Source organism: Hippocampus bargibanti, linkage group LG01, assembly GCF_051943395.1.
Source record: "Hippocampus bargibanti isolate YZ-2025 linkage group LG01, ASM5194339v1, whole genome shotgun sequence".
NCBI lineage: Eukaryota > Metazoa > Chordata > Actinopteri > Syngnathiformes > Syngnathidae > Hippocampus > Hippocampus bargibanti.
The window spans coordinates 14,788,863-14,803,619 of NC_142734.1; the positions used below are offsets into that span (position 1 = coordinate 14,788,863).

At 40.4% G+C, this 14,757-nt stretch overlaps 1 protein-coding gene across 1 annotated transcript in view; it reads left to right on the forward strand.

Moving 5' to 3' along the window:
• The window catches only part of LOC148903245 (adenylate cyclase type 6-like), a 73,320-nt gene extending 59,173 nt beyond the window's left edge, over positions 1 to 14,147 (forward strand). Inside the window, exons 15-23 of the mRNA XM_088998489.1 lie at positions 67 to 183; positions 790 to 942; positions 1,768 to 1,943; positions 3,883 to 3,912; positions 3,980 to 4,112; positions 5,029 to 5,292; positions 6,977 to 7,181; positions 7,298 to 7,422; positions 9,369 to 14,147. Of these exons, the coding sequence (XP_088854615.1) occupies positions 67 to 183; positions 790 to 942; positions 1,768 to 1,943; positions 3,883 to 3,912; positions 3,980 to 4,112; positions 5,029 to 5,292; positions 6,977 to 7,181; positions 7,298 to 7,422; positions 9,369 to 9,497 (1,332 nt within the window). The 3' untranslated portion in view covers positions 9,498 to 14,147. The remainder of the gene's footprint in view (positions 1 to 66; positions 184 to 789; positions 943 to 1,767; positions 1,944 to 3,882; positions 3,913 to 3,979; positions 4,113 to 5,028; positions 5,293 to 6,976; positions 7,182 to 7,297; positions 7,423 to 9,368) is intronic.
• Positions 14,148 to 14,757: the final 610 nt, after the last annotated feature.

Genomic DNA, 14,757 nt, shown 5'->3' on the forward strand with positions numbered 1-14,757 from the left:
ATGTAACATGGGTGATTGGAGCTAACGTAGCATCTGCTTTTTGTTGTCCGTCTGTGCATCTACAAGCTCTTCCCGGTCACCTTGCAGACGCTAACCCGGAAGATTGTGCAGTCCCGTGCCAACAGTACACTGGTGGCTGTCTTCACCATCCTTCTTCTCTTCATCGCTTCCTTCGCTAACATGGTACGATTTGGCAGGCTCATACATGTAACCGCTTGAACTAATATTGATTAATTACTCTGAATATGTCCTTTATGGGAAATCATGTTGGGTAAGTGGTTCTCACATTTGTAAGCAAACAAAGTGGGTCTCCTATGTGTACTTTGCCCAGAATGTATCTTTTTATCAATCAGACACATTTCATTTAAGTTATCACATTTCGTTCAAGTGGACGACATGAGAGAAAAAGGGACACATGGAGCAAAATGAAGCTTGTCTACTGTCATTAGCTGCAATGCATAAACATTTGGTCTCAAGCAGTGGAAAACTGTGGTCTCTGTCTGCTGACTCGGCTCTTGTAAAAAGAGAACTTTTACACATTATGCAAAAGTAACAATATTATCTGTAAAGCCCCCATATCAATGTTTCCCCCATTTTGTTTGGCCGCTGGTTGCTGAGCAACTTGATGTTGACAGCAGTACACCAGGATACCATTGTGTTGAGTGAGTGTGCAAATGTACGCCTGTATGCTTTTTGTGTCTGCTCCAGAGATTCCTGTAAAAAGCCAACTTGTGCTCTTTGAGTGTTATTTCTGGAGCTATTGCTGATGTAAAATTCCTGGTATTCTAGTTTACATGCAGCAGAACTGAACTGAAGGAATGCATTGCTGACGAGCAGCGCAACACAACGGTGACGCTCTGTCTGCTGCACAATCTCACCCTGGCGGCAAAGGACGGTGTGACTGTGTGTTCCAGCCATGTTGTACCTTGCCCTTTCCCTGAGGTGGGTCTCCTAGCTTTTGATGTGCAATGCAGCACATCATAGATTACATAACACCGTACATACTGGACATACATACATGCATACATACCAATACACACAATTAAAAATTAGGAACGTATCAGAAAAGCTAAATGATGGCTTGCAAACCATCTTGTCAAGACAAAGTTGTCAATACAGATGTAATGCATCAGATCAATCCTCAGCCCAATAATATTCACCCTGTACTGGCAGACTCAGAGATGTATAACATGCACGGACTACAGTTTGAGCGTTGTTGAAAAAGGAGACACTTTACTTTATTGAGGTCCCCAAGATTAAGAAAAAAATTAATAAACGATTTAATTATGCGACCCAATGGTCCAGTGGTTAGCACGTCAACCTCATAATGTGGAGGTCGTTGGTTGAAGCCCTGCTTTGGCCTCCCTGTGTGGAGTTTGCATGTTCTGGGCCTGCGTGGGTTTTCCAGGCCCGGGGGCTTAGTGTAGCTTGTCAGTCCTCCAGGTCATTATATTGCATAAAGGTTTAATGGAGGCAACAGAACTCTTCTTGACCACTGGTGAGCTGTTTTTGTATACCGACAAGTGACCGACCGATGGCTAACATGTTCATTCGCAAGCCACATGTGACAATGACCCTTGTGTAACCACCAACAGCTCAGACCCTTTTAAACAGACACAAATAATTGAAAATCTAAACCTAAAATAAAAAATGTATTTGGAGAAAAGATGTCATGTTCTTCAACAATTAAGAAGAGTACAGTTGTTTCTATTCCACTCATGCAGATTTGTTGTGTATTTGCATCACTGAGTGGTTGCCCAATTGCAGTATTTCAGCTACAGCGTCCTGCTGACCCTGCTGGTCTGCTCAGTGTTCCTCCACATAAGCAGCATCGGGAAGTTAGCGCTCATGCTGCTTATCCAGCTTGTCTTCCTCCTGCTAGTGGAATGGCCTCAGGTGGTCCTGTTCGACAATGCCGACCTGCTGCTCAAAGCAAACTCGCTGTAAGTCAACACTATCATTTGTTCATAAATCCAGAAATGAAATCCAAATAAAATAGTGACTGAACAGATTATGGACATTCAATCTCAAGCAGAGGTGTCAAACATATGGCCCGCGGGCCGGAACTGGCCCCCAAGGAGGTTTGATCAGGCCCGCAGGATCATTTAAAAGTGGTAGAAATGCACAAACGACATGGAATTCACATTTTAATGAGCTTCAATTCAAGGATTGTCCACCAGGGTATATAGTGGTGCTGTTTCGATCAACGTAGAAGAAAACAACTGTGGGTTTTTTTCAGCCGCGGTTTCAACATCCTCATTAGCCAAAATGTCAGACTCATGACAGAGGAAAATGTGAGTGCTTGCAAGGACAACTGAGAAGAGACAAGTTCTCCGCCGAGAAGTCAGTGAAGCAGCAGTAAAATAATAATAATAATAATAATAATAATAATAATAATAATAATAATAATAATAATAATACATTTCATTTCATAAGCGCCTTTCAAAACTCTCAAGGTCACTTTCCAGTCACAGGATACGTTTTTCTATGGGTGAGCAGCGGCAGCCTCACGTGCCAACAGTCACTCAACCCGGAAGTAGCTCAAATAGATAGAAAGCTCGCTATCTAATAGCTAATAGAATAGCTAGCTAATAGATATCCAGATAGCCAACAGCTAGCCAGCTAGCTAGACAGCTAATAGTATATAATTCAGTATAAACGCCAGCTATCTAATTGCTAGCCAAATGGCATTAGCATCAAAGAAGTATTCCGACGGCGACTTTGTTAAACGATGCATGTTGAAGGCAGCTGAACTTGTATGTCCTGACAAACCACACGCTAATGCTAATATTAGCAGTGTTTCAAACAGTGTCTGCCCGGTGGCCCGGGGCGTACAACTTTTACGTCAGGCGTACAACTTTCAAAAGGTCTCGGCCCGGGTGGCCGACAACTTCTTCAAGAAAAAAAAAACGTTTTTTTGTTGTTTTTTTTTTCAAATCAAACGTTTGCTTTATTCAATAAAGCAAAAGCTACAAACAAACCGCTACAAGCCACGTGGACTCCTCTTTCGCAAGCCTGTTTCGTGCTTCGGACTACAACCTGACTGAAGAGTGTACTTGAGAGTCTTGAAAGCCGCTTAGATAGAGGAGTCCACGTAGCTTTGAGCAGACAACACAAGGCAAGCATTGTGCACCATGACGACAAACGACAACTGGAGCAAAATCTTCAGCAAGGGATATTTACCATAAATTAGGCAAGGGAGCATTTGGGGTAGGTACTTCCTTAATTTAAAAAAATCCTTTGTACCTCACAACAATGTTTTTTTTGGGCAATTAGATGTCTTTTTGTGTTTTAAGTTATGAAAAATGGGGCAGGCAACTTTATGGCCGGGCCGGCAACTTGTCAGCGTTGTCCACTAACTTTTTGTCATGAGTTTCAGACACTGATATTAGCCTGATGAGAAATACCATGGCAGAATACACCAAAACTCGTGAAATACATGATATGTGGATTATTTATAGCATGTATGGTATCATTTTAATGGTCCAGCCCACTTGACATCTACCGAGGTCAGGGGTGTCAAATGAGTTTGACACCCCTGATCTAACGAATTAGATTTTTCGTACTTTGTTGCTATTATTTATCGACTCGTTAGGACAAATGATTAGCACCTCTGTCTAACAGTTGAAACGCTGGGGATTCAAATCCAGACTCGGGCCTTCGTTATTTTGAGTTCTCTTCTTCGACTAATTGAAGACCATATATCATCCTTAGCTGTGGATGTGAGTGGTAATGTTTGTCTAGACATAATATGCAAAGTGTGATATCAATGTCAGCAGGACTATGGAAGATATGGATGAAGTATATTTGAAGTATTATAATTTGCACATTGTGTGGGGGAGTACAGTCAGGCTAATTATATCTTTATTATTTTTTTTTTAGGCCTGCTTTCAATACCACAACAGAACAGTGGTAAGTTGACTTGTTTGGGTTTCCTGCCTATCTTGACCGTGATTATGAACTGATGGTCTGGCCTCAGTCTGGAGAGCGTGTCCAAAGTGCCCCTGAAGGTGATGACCCCCATCATCCTGACCGTCTTTGTTCTGGCGCTGTACTTGCACGGCCAGCAGGTGGAATCCACCGCACGCCTTGACTTCCTCTGGAAACTGCAGGTAAATTTGGCTGGATGCTGATTGTTAGAGGATTGCTTGAAAATTTTCAGAGGTGGCAAAACTGCTCACACCCAAGATGATCGATACAGTGTTTAAAAAAAGTGATAACAATCAACAACAAAGAAAAAAACTACATTCAACTTGGAAATGTTCTTCAATACAAAAGCTACAAATTATTTTTTAACATAATCCATTATAAATGATGCAAAATTTGATCCTTTGGCACAACAAAATACCTTCGCTCTTTTATTTACCAAAACTGCGTTTGGACTCAGCATAAGAAAAACAAGACCATTGCTAAATTAGCTAGTGATAACTAAAAAAAAATGTGTATCGGTCAGGGTTATTTATTCCAATTACATGAAGACAATTTCAAAATAAGGTTGTTTCACCACAAATTGATTTTGATCTAAAAAAAAAGAGGAAAAATCTCAATCGATCAAAATCTCAACCACACTTGGCTTTCCAGTAAAAGTAATAACCGGTCCCAAAACTCACTCCTCAAGTAAAGTAAAGACACTTGCAAAACCTTCTTAATTATAAAAACAAAGTATGTGTACTTGAACGCTCTCCCATCACAGGTGATGAATTCGAAATTGAAAACAAAAATAAGAATTGTACTGGTGCTAATCCCGATGAATAATCAAAAGATAATAGAAAACTTTGGTTGGATTCAGTACAGCAAACAGTAGAAGAGAAGGCACCAATCGTCTGGCTGTCTTCCAACCCAAAGCTGTCGACTTCCTGTGAGTTTTTAAATATGGTTTATTTGTGATGGGCCAGTCTGCCAAAAAAATCATGCTGTAAAGTGAAATTATCTTTTGAGGCTGAGTATTGACAATGTCTGTGCTGTCTCACAAACTGCAGAATGAAATAAAATAAAGAATAAGCCTAAGGCTCTGTACACCCTCTGCAGGCTACCGAAGAAAAGGAGGAGATGGAGGAGCTGCAGGCGTACAACCGCCGCTTGCTCCACAACATTCTGCCCAAAGACGTCGCCGGCCACTTCTTGGCTCGTGAACGGCGCAATGACGAGCTGTACTACCAGTCGTGTGAGTGCGTTGCTGTCATGTTTGCCTCCATCTGCAACTTTTCCGAGTTCTACGTGGAGCTGGAGGGCAACAATGAGGGTGTCGAGTGTCTCCGGCTGCTCAACGAGATCATCGCCGATTTCGATGAGGTGAAACCACCATATCGGGGTTATGGACAAAAATACACTGTGTCCTGGGCTTATCAGGTTGTCTAGTTAAGAGCCGTTCGTCAGTCCATTTAAGTTTTTGTTGTATGTTGGGAGCCAAACATTTAAATTAAGGTGAACATTAGAAAAATGAAGCAATTATGGTACAATTACGTAAGGGGGCACGGAGAGTCACAGTGGCTGATGCCCTTTGAGCCATGTGTGGAATGGAAAAAAACATCCAGGCACAAAAATAAACAAATTATAGTCGCTAGGAGGTGGTGTATGCCACAACTAACACAGAATTGAGGCTGTCTTTTTGTTTCAGTGCCGCTTACTAATTTTTGCACATTAAGTCAATCTCACCGTGTCTTGTTCGTCAAGTTTAGTCAACTCTAAATTGACAATTTTAGCCAGAGAAAACAGTCAACAAAACTGTCTCGTTTTATTCAGGGAAAACATTTTACATTTTCACCACTTTTTTTAATTTAAAATTTACGTAAAAATGGTTTTGGTTTATTTTATCTAGATGACTATCCTTGTGCTCACTGCAGTTTGCTTGTAGCTTCTAAATGACCTCACGCTTCTGTCTCTTTTAAATACATATTTTGGATTTGCCCAAATAATGCCCTTGTTAACTTTAAATGTACGGTGCCGTTTTGGGAAAGGATGTGACGTCGAGTAATTGATGAGGTCGTCCCTTGTACCCACCAATTACCAGTTCTGTCATGATTCTGTTCTGTTAGTCTCCAACAGATGGCAAAGGTGGGCTTTTTCAGTCTGTCTGCTAAATAATCAAAGTTGTGGTTAATAAGCAATTGTTGTCTGCCAAACTAAGTGCAATAGGATTATTTCTCATGGCACATCTGATGATCGCTCGTGGCTCATTTTCCCACAAAGAGACTATATGCGTGATGCTTTCAGTGCGCTTTGTGTGTTTGTGCTCCCGTTGTTTATGGGTTTCAAATTACTATAACATTTATGCTTACTTCCATTAGACTCGATATGCTGCTCCACATGTTTCCATGAAACTAGCCTACTTTCATTATTACATGGCTTGTTTGAACATGTTCCCATTTACATTTTCAGAATACATCCTATTTTATGTCAAAATGATCAGTAAATTTCAACTGATGACACAAAATGAAACCAACTGGTCGTTCAGTGAAATGTTTATTTTTTTTCCATTGGGTTCATAATTGCTTTTAACTCAAGCAAAACTATAGTTTATCTGAATATATGATTGATTGAATTTACTACATTATTTAATTGGGACAGCTCCCCTCTTAAATTGTTACATTTGAGGAGGGGGTAAACCTTTGCTCTGGGGCCCTGGGATTCACCTTCAAAAAAATTATTCCTCAAAAGAAGTCGTTCATAACCAAAAATGCTTCTCACCGAAAGTGACTCCAAGCCTTTATAGGGCTTGAAGCATTTATACTTGGTGCTGTCTTCACCTCTATTTTGTTTGGCATCATCGCGAGATGCTTCCTTCTCCTCTTATTGAGAGAACCGCAAACAGAGTGTGAAGGAATATTTAATAATAGTGTATTTTCATAGGTTTAAATCAATTGAAAGCATACTATGGTTTATATGTGCTCACTTTAATATGATTGTCTGTTTTTTATAGTGTTGCAGTTTGTTATTTTCTGCAGTTTGTGTGGTCTCATCTTGTCTTCTTTGGCAGATCATCAGTGAGGAGAGATTCCGTCAACTGGAGAAAATCAAAACCATTGGTTCCACTTACATGGCCGCCTCCGGCCTCAATGTATCCAGCTACGACCGAGAGGGTCGATCACACATTCTAGCGCTGGCCGACTATTCCATGAGGCTCAGGGAGCAAATGAAATATATCAACGAACACTCTTTCAATAACTTCCAGATGAAAATTGGTAAGATATTAATTACTCTGTCTGCTTACAGCTTGGCTTTTGCCATTTGTTTTGCTCAAGTTTTTCCGAGTGATTGAGTTGTGTCTGTGAACCAATGACAGACTTGTGTTTCTCAGGGCTGAACATGGGACCAGTGGTGGCTGGGGTGATTGGAGCCCGGAAGCCCCAATATGATATCTGGGGGAATACAGTCAACGTCGCTAGTCGAATGGACAGCACCGGAGTACCAGACTACATTCAGGTAACACACACACACACACACCATGCAGTTTATGAATGTCAAAGGAATGGAATGGGGTGTTGATCCTACTTTTAAAACGTCAATCTCGGTCAGATGTAATTTACATGCGTCCAAAGTTTGGCTTCAGTTTATTTAACTCATTCACTGCCATTCCCGAATTTACTCGGGAAACGAAATTATGACGCTGAGCGCCATTGCCAAATTTGTTCAAATTTTGTTTTTCTTGTTTGGGTGCCGATAAAGCGCTGGCCATGGCCTCTGGCAATGTTTTTTTTTCCTTCCCTTTTTTACATGTTAGCGCTTTGTTATAGCTTCAACCAATATTTATGCATTGCATTGTATTTGGACAGCTGCCCTAATTTCAAGATCTTATAACTCCGGACCCATATCATTTTGGAATTAACTTGTTTTTTTCCGATGAAAGAAGAGTATGGTTTCTTACGCTGCATTGAATGTTTATGTAGTCCTAAAACTCAATATTCTGTGGGTCGTGGAATTCGAGTGACACTGGAAAAAAAAACTGGCACTGGAGTGGACACATTTTTGCACGACTGGCTGTGAATGAGTTAATGCAACGGGGGCATTTTCTCACCATGCCTGTGGGGGTTTTCACTGGTTACTCTGGTGTCCTCCCACTTTCCAAAAATATGCATGTTAGATTATTTTGGGCTTAAAATATATAAATAAAATATTAATGAACCATGACAAAGTGGCTATTGGCTGTAATTGTATTTACTGAATTTAAATAAATGAGCATGTTGTGCACATGATTTCTTTTAAAGGACAACCGACGTCTCCGGACAAGTTGTGTCCATAATTTGTAAAATGGCTTCAAATGACTTCTACTGAGCGTATTTTAAAAAGATTCCACCGCATATAGCTATATTTTACATTTTAAGACTTGCGCTGAATATTCAGGTAGTCTTGTTTTTGAGTTGGTGACGAGTCCGTACGTTACGTCACTAAAGGAACACCCCACACCGAAAAAAGACACATTGTAGCAGTCCTTCTATCACGTCAATGTATTTTGCTGTATTGTTTGGTCTGAAAACCTTGCGTTGCACCCAAAAGCCGCCTGAAGAGGGTGTCCAAGCTCCCAGTGACGTGCGGTGAGGTTCATGGCTGGTGAGGCACTGACGTCATCAATGACATCACCGCTAGTCTCTACTTAGTTTTTGAACGGTAAATTCAGCGATTTTGAAAAAAAATCCTAAAACGGTAAAGTTAAATGGACAAGAACTTTAAAGTACAAATCACTAAATACATCTAACTGTTTAATTGATTTTTTCATTTGATATTTCCATGACAGCTTTCCATGATGACAGGTGAGGCATTGCCTCACCTGCCTCCACTGACTGCAAGCTCCATATAAGGAACTTATCAGCCTGTGGAAACAGAGGTGGCCACAAGAGGTCATCATTTTGTGCCTCTTTTCTGGTGATCCGTTTCTCCCCAATGTTGCCTTAAAATGGCATGGAATAAATTATTTAATCGATTGCAAACATGTATGCTTTCCTCTTCAAAACTATTTGAATCATATTCATAACTGGAGGTGTAACAAGAAAGCATATTCTCCGAATCTGAAGCCATTGTTTTGATTCTCCAGAAATGCAAGACGTCTTGGCGTAACGTCACGAACTGGGGGCGGGACTTTCTGAAAATGCCCAATTCGCATCTCAATTTTTTGCAGATTTTGGACACTTTAAGTCATTTTTATTGGTGTTTTGCATTTTTGCATTTGAATAAATATATCATACTGCATTTTGGGTATTTTAGATGCTATGAAACGTTTTCTGATGTCAGTTAAGAAACAAAAAAGTGACGTTGGTTGTCCTTTAAGACCTCATAAGATCTCCATTATGTGAAATGTGAAGTTGTTTAATGAAAATATATGACTCCCTCCCCCACCAATTGTGCTGTGACATATTTTGACGATTCTTTCCCAGGTGACCACGGACCTCTACCACGTGTTGGCCAACAATGGCTACAAGCTAGACTGCAGAGGACTGGTCAAAGTGAAGGGCAAAGGTGAAATGACCACATACTTCCTAACCAGTGGCCCTCCAAGCAGTTAACAATGGACCCCAAAACTATCCAACAGGGTTAACAAATGCTGTCTTGTCCCCTCCGCCCCCACTCAATTCACACACAGGATTCTTGAGGTGGTGTTTGAAGTATTTTTATTCTTTTGTTTTGGTACAAGTGAGCACAAAGCCCATTTGCCTTAGGACAGCAGCGTGCTTTTTTGTATGAGCTGTATAAGTATTTTCTCTGGACTATTAATTTATTTTCTTTGTGCAGATGTACAGTAGAAAGGATAAGCTACACGTATGTATAGATTTTGATGGAGGAACACGACCAAAGAACAACCCAGAGACTGTGTCCCCAATACGCTCATTTAATCGGGTTTGCGTGGTCAAGTCACTGAGAAACACACACATTCAATGCGTATCTTCAGGTGGACTAAATCACCACTGATAACAAGCGCAAACAATATGCTTGACGTGAATGAGTGACTGAAACAGACTGCTGAACTTTTTGTACGAAGAGGCAAACTATAATTATTCACTGTGAGTCTTTGGGTTTTTTTTCTATACGCGATGACGCTTTGTTGTTTGCATGGTTTCTATTAATCTCCGGACTTCTGGTGATTGCAAGAAGATATTGTCAACTTTGATGCCAATGCCATTCCAAGCAAAAATATTTCAAAGCAAACTTAAGTATATTTTTGAAAAGATTGAGGACAAAGCACATATGCAGGGACATTGTTTGTCCTGATGTGAACCAGTTGCAATGGACCAATTTTCCAAACACTTGTTTTTGTCACCCGTCAAGCAGTCGGTTGAATGTATGTCAGAACAAAGGTGAAATGACCACTGAAGGACACACGCCGCTTTGGGATTTCCGTTTGCTGCAACTGAAAACGGCGTACTGGATTTGTACTGTACATGCACTGCTGTGTTTAGGAGTTGACTCTTCCGTGGAGGTCCAGAATATTTATGCCTTAAAGGTGACACCTTTGCCTGAAAAGTCAACCAAATACCCCCATAGTCATTGTCTCTTGGGTAGGACAACAGCAAATGATTCATTTTGCCTTAACTGTATGTCCCTTGTCTGTTGATGCACTTCTACAGCACGCCTGTAGTATCTATCTATTTCACAAAATAAAACAAAATGGTCAAATTCCTTCCGAAACACGCTGCACGTGGCACTTTCCATCTCAGATTCTATAAAGTGAGAACACTTTCCTCTTCTCCTTTTCACCAAGTAGCTATTTTCAGGAAGGTGGTGCAATGTACAATGTGTGATTGCTTGCACATGAATAATGCATTTTTCTACAGCCGGTGGCAAAGTTCTCACATCACTCCATGCTGAACATTAATTAAGACCCATAAAATCCTCCTTATCTCTTGTGACACCCCCACCCATTGTTATTCGATCCCCTTGCAGAGTTGCAATTTAGGTGAAGTTCACAAAAAATGATGTACAGTGATACATCGGTTTACGAACCCCTTGGCTTATGAAATTTCGGTTTACGAACGTTAAATTTATGAAAATTTTACCTTGCCATATGAACTTTACCTTGGCATACAAACTTTTCGTACACGGAGCTGCCTCAATGAGTGATGTGACGTTCGCGAACGAGCCCGTTCTTCTAACAACAAAATGACAGCTGACTGTTTTTGTCCTCGATTCCCCACCCCCAGTCTTCGGTTAAAGCCACGTGATTGGTCTAGAACGCAGCAGTGGAGGGGAGGGTTAAACATTAGAGAGACAGGCAGACGACAGTGAGTTTCAACTTTGATAGTTCAAAGGCAAGGTTAAAATATTCCATCAATCAGGCTCCACAAACAACCCGCACAAGCCATTTGTACACTTGAGGCAAAAAGCTATCAACCCAGCTAAACAGAACACAAGTGATGAGGAACTAGATACAATTATCACAGATAAAGCACCGACAAGGGATCATTCCTCAAGATGGTGAAAGAAGAAGGTTACGTTCCTCATCGTGTTTAGTGCTGATGAAACCAGCCACTCCATTCCATCAAGCCGTCAATGACCATCACAAAGGTAAAGAAAACAACTTTATTATGCAGTACAGTTTATTTCTTTAATCATAATACCATAGCACATTTAGTTATACATAAAAAAGGTATATTTTTGTGTAGTTTTATGGCTTAGAAAATTAGAAAGTAGAAAATTATGTTTTATGGGGACCTGGGCATGGATTATTCTAATTTCAATAGTTTCCTATGGTAATTTTTTTTGGGGGGGGATACACACTTTTCGCCATACACACTCTGTCTGGGAGCCAATTAAGTTCGTAAGCCAAGGTACCACTCTACTGCAGGGGTAGGGAACCTATGGCTCGCGAGCCATATATGGCTCTTTTGATGATTGCGTATGGCTCTCCAATAAAACTAAATACATATTCTCGCTTTTTCGCTGTTCATTTCCTGTTGGGGCTGCAGTTAGCGAAAGCGCAATTTTGATTGGATGATACTGGCCGTCATGTTGAAACAAGTAAACGCCCCTTTAAAAAAGCCCGATGAGTGCAACAAAATGACGAGTCCATTTCAGCTTGAATGCACCGGAGGATTCGCCTTTGTGGAGAGAAAAGGTTCTGATTAATTTGCAATGAAACAGTACCATCGATGAAGCAGTCGAATGTCAGTGGCAATTTAACAAGCCCCAATAGCCCCATGCTAACGTTAGCATCAATATACTTCTGCGAGAAGTCTATTGCGGAAAGCAAGTATGGAAGCTAGTGAGCCGTGAGCAGGTTAGCTAGCAGTAACTTCGCCTATCGACCTGGCAAGTTGACTTGCATTCCGATCGTTTGGCTGGATTTTTACCAATCAGGAGGAAGGGAAAACCATTCATGTTAACGATGAGTACTATCACAAAGTTATTTTAAATAATACATTCTGACATTTTTGCGTGCGTGTTTGCGTGCGTGTTTGTGTGTGAGTGCGCGCACGCTCGTGTGTGCGTGCGTGTGCGTGTGTGTGTGTGTGTGTGTGTGTGTGTGTGTGTGTGTGTGTGTGTGTGTGTGTGTGTGTGTGTGTGTGTGTGTGCGCGCGGCTCTCACTGAAAAACATTTCTAAACATTTTACTTTTATGGCTCTCATAGTCAAAAAGGTTCCCGACCCCTGCTCTACTGTTTTTGTCCGGTCGTGCAGAGGTTTCTTTTACATTCAGTAACACCTTTGCCACCTGGTCACAAATTATTGAACATGGGTCCAGCCTTTTAATATATTTTCATTCTCAAATGAATTGTCACATTTTCTTTTGGGGGGGGGGGGGGTGTATTAATATTAGAACCATAAATTCTAACATGAATTAGAATATGAAGAAAACGATAATAAACCGACAGGGATATGTCATTGAAATTTCAATCCAATTGTTTAAGTAGTACATGCCACACTGAAAGAAGCTTCCGCAATGTCTGTGCATTGTTTCATCGTGCTTGGAGGAATGAATTAATTACTGTTGTAATTAGTTTTATTTATTTGTTCAACAGATAATGGAGTAAGTCATTTTTAATGTATTCATCTGAGTGAATTTGCAGTGTTTATTTTACATCTCCATTTCTGCTTACCAAAAGGTGCTTTGTTCAATAGCACGAACATAAATGTACATAACAAAAAACTCCCAATAACAATTTTTCTAGTTATTACATAAGACCTAATCACCTTCAATAAAAATGTACCTTATTTCCAGTGTATAAGGCGCACTGGAGTAGAAGGCACAATGAATGGTGTATTTTCAAACTTTTTCATTTATTGAAGGCATACCTTCAATAAATGAAAATTAGTTTTCCAAATATAATATATAAATACATACAAGTTTTCCAAATATTAGGCACACCAATTTATAAGGTGCTACAGTCTAGGCCAGACATGGGCAAACTACGGCCCGCGGGCCACATACGGCCCGTTAGGCTTTTCAATCCGGCCCGCCGAACTTGCCCAAATTATAGTACAAACAGTGTCTAAAACTCATGACAAAAAGCTAGCGAACAACAGGGCAGATAACTGAAAAGTTGCCTGCCCCATTTTTCCCAACTTGAAGCAAAATGAGACCAATCCCATTAAGAAACATTGTCACAAAATATAAAGTTTTTTTTTTAATCAAGAATGCACCAACTACAAATGCTACCTTGCTTAATTTACTGCAAATGCGCATGGTTGTAAATTTTGCTACAGTAGTCGATTCTCACGGTGGTGCACAATGCAACGTTTGCATTGATTCCTACGAGCCACTAAGCCCCTTTCATAAGTCTCACGTACACTTTACAGTCACGGTTTAATGTAAATTTACGTTTTGTAGCGTCACATATGTTGTTAGCTTCTTTTGAATCTTTCTTCTAGTTTGAGGTTCTGTGCATCTATTTTGGAAAATGACATGCAATTGCACGACTTTGTAACGCTTGCGAAAGTCCGGAAGAAAGAAGCAGGCTTCTGATTGGCTGCCGAGCCGAGTATGCAAATTTCAACTGCAGGTAGTCTATGTTTGTGTGCTCGGCGACGGTACACGTGTATGGTTTGCGCGTGAAGGCGAGAGCGTCAGTGAGGAGTTTGTTGAGCGCGCGGTCAGGACAAACCATCTATGATTTTAACACAAGTCGGTATTATTGAGCTTGAATCTTTCGTTGTGTAATAATATGTTTTGAATGTTGAAAGTGATTCCATTTTTCAATAAATGTTGATTTCTTAACTTTGCACCTTCGATTGAAACTCATTAATAACAGACGCAATCTTGATAAATCACAGTGCATATGTTATTTTAATCTATTTCCATTTCCTCCTCCAAGTATCTGCGAAATAGTCTGTAAATGCCATATCTTGCATATTCCTTGAGACAAATTTATTAACTGATCAGGGATATTTTTCACATTTGAAAGACAGTTAATAAATTGGGTTGTAGTGTTCTTACTGTGCTATGAGGTTTGTACATACTACATTTAAAGGACAACCGGCACCATTTTTTGTTTTTGTTTCCCACTGACATCAGAAAAACGTTTTATAGCATCTATAATACCCAAAACAGGCAGGCTGATATTCTTAGTTAAATGAAAAACACCAATAAAAATGACGTCATAATGAATCCGGAAATGGTCAGTTTCAGAAGGTTCCACCCCTCTGTTCGTGACGTCACGCCAAGACGTCTTGCCTTGCTTGAGAATCAAAACAATGGCTTCAGATTCGGAGAAGATGTTTTCTTGTTCTTGTTCTTCTGAAGAGGAAAGCATAAATGTTTGCAATTGATTCTAGGAGTCCTCCCATATCAATTCGAGCCGTCAATGACAGCAATGTAGCACCCAGAAAAAGC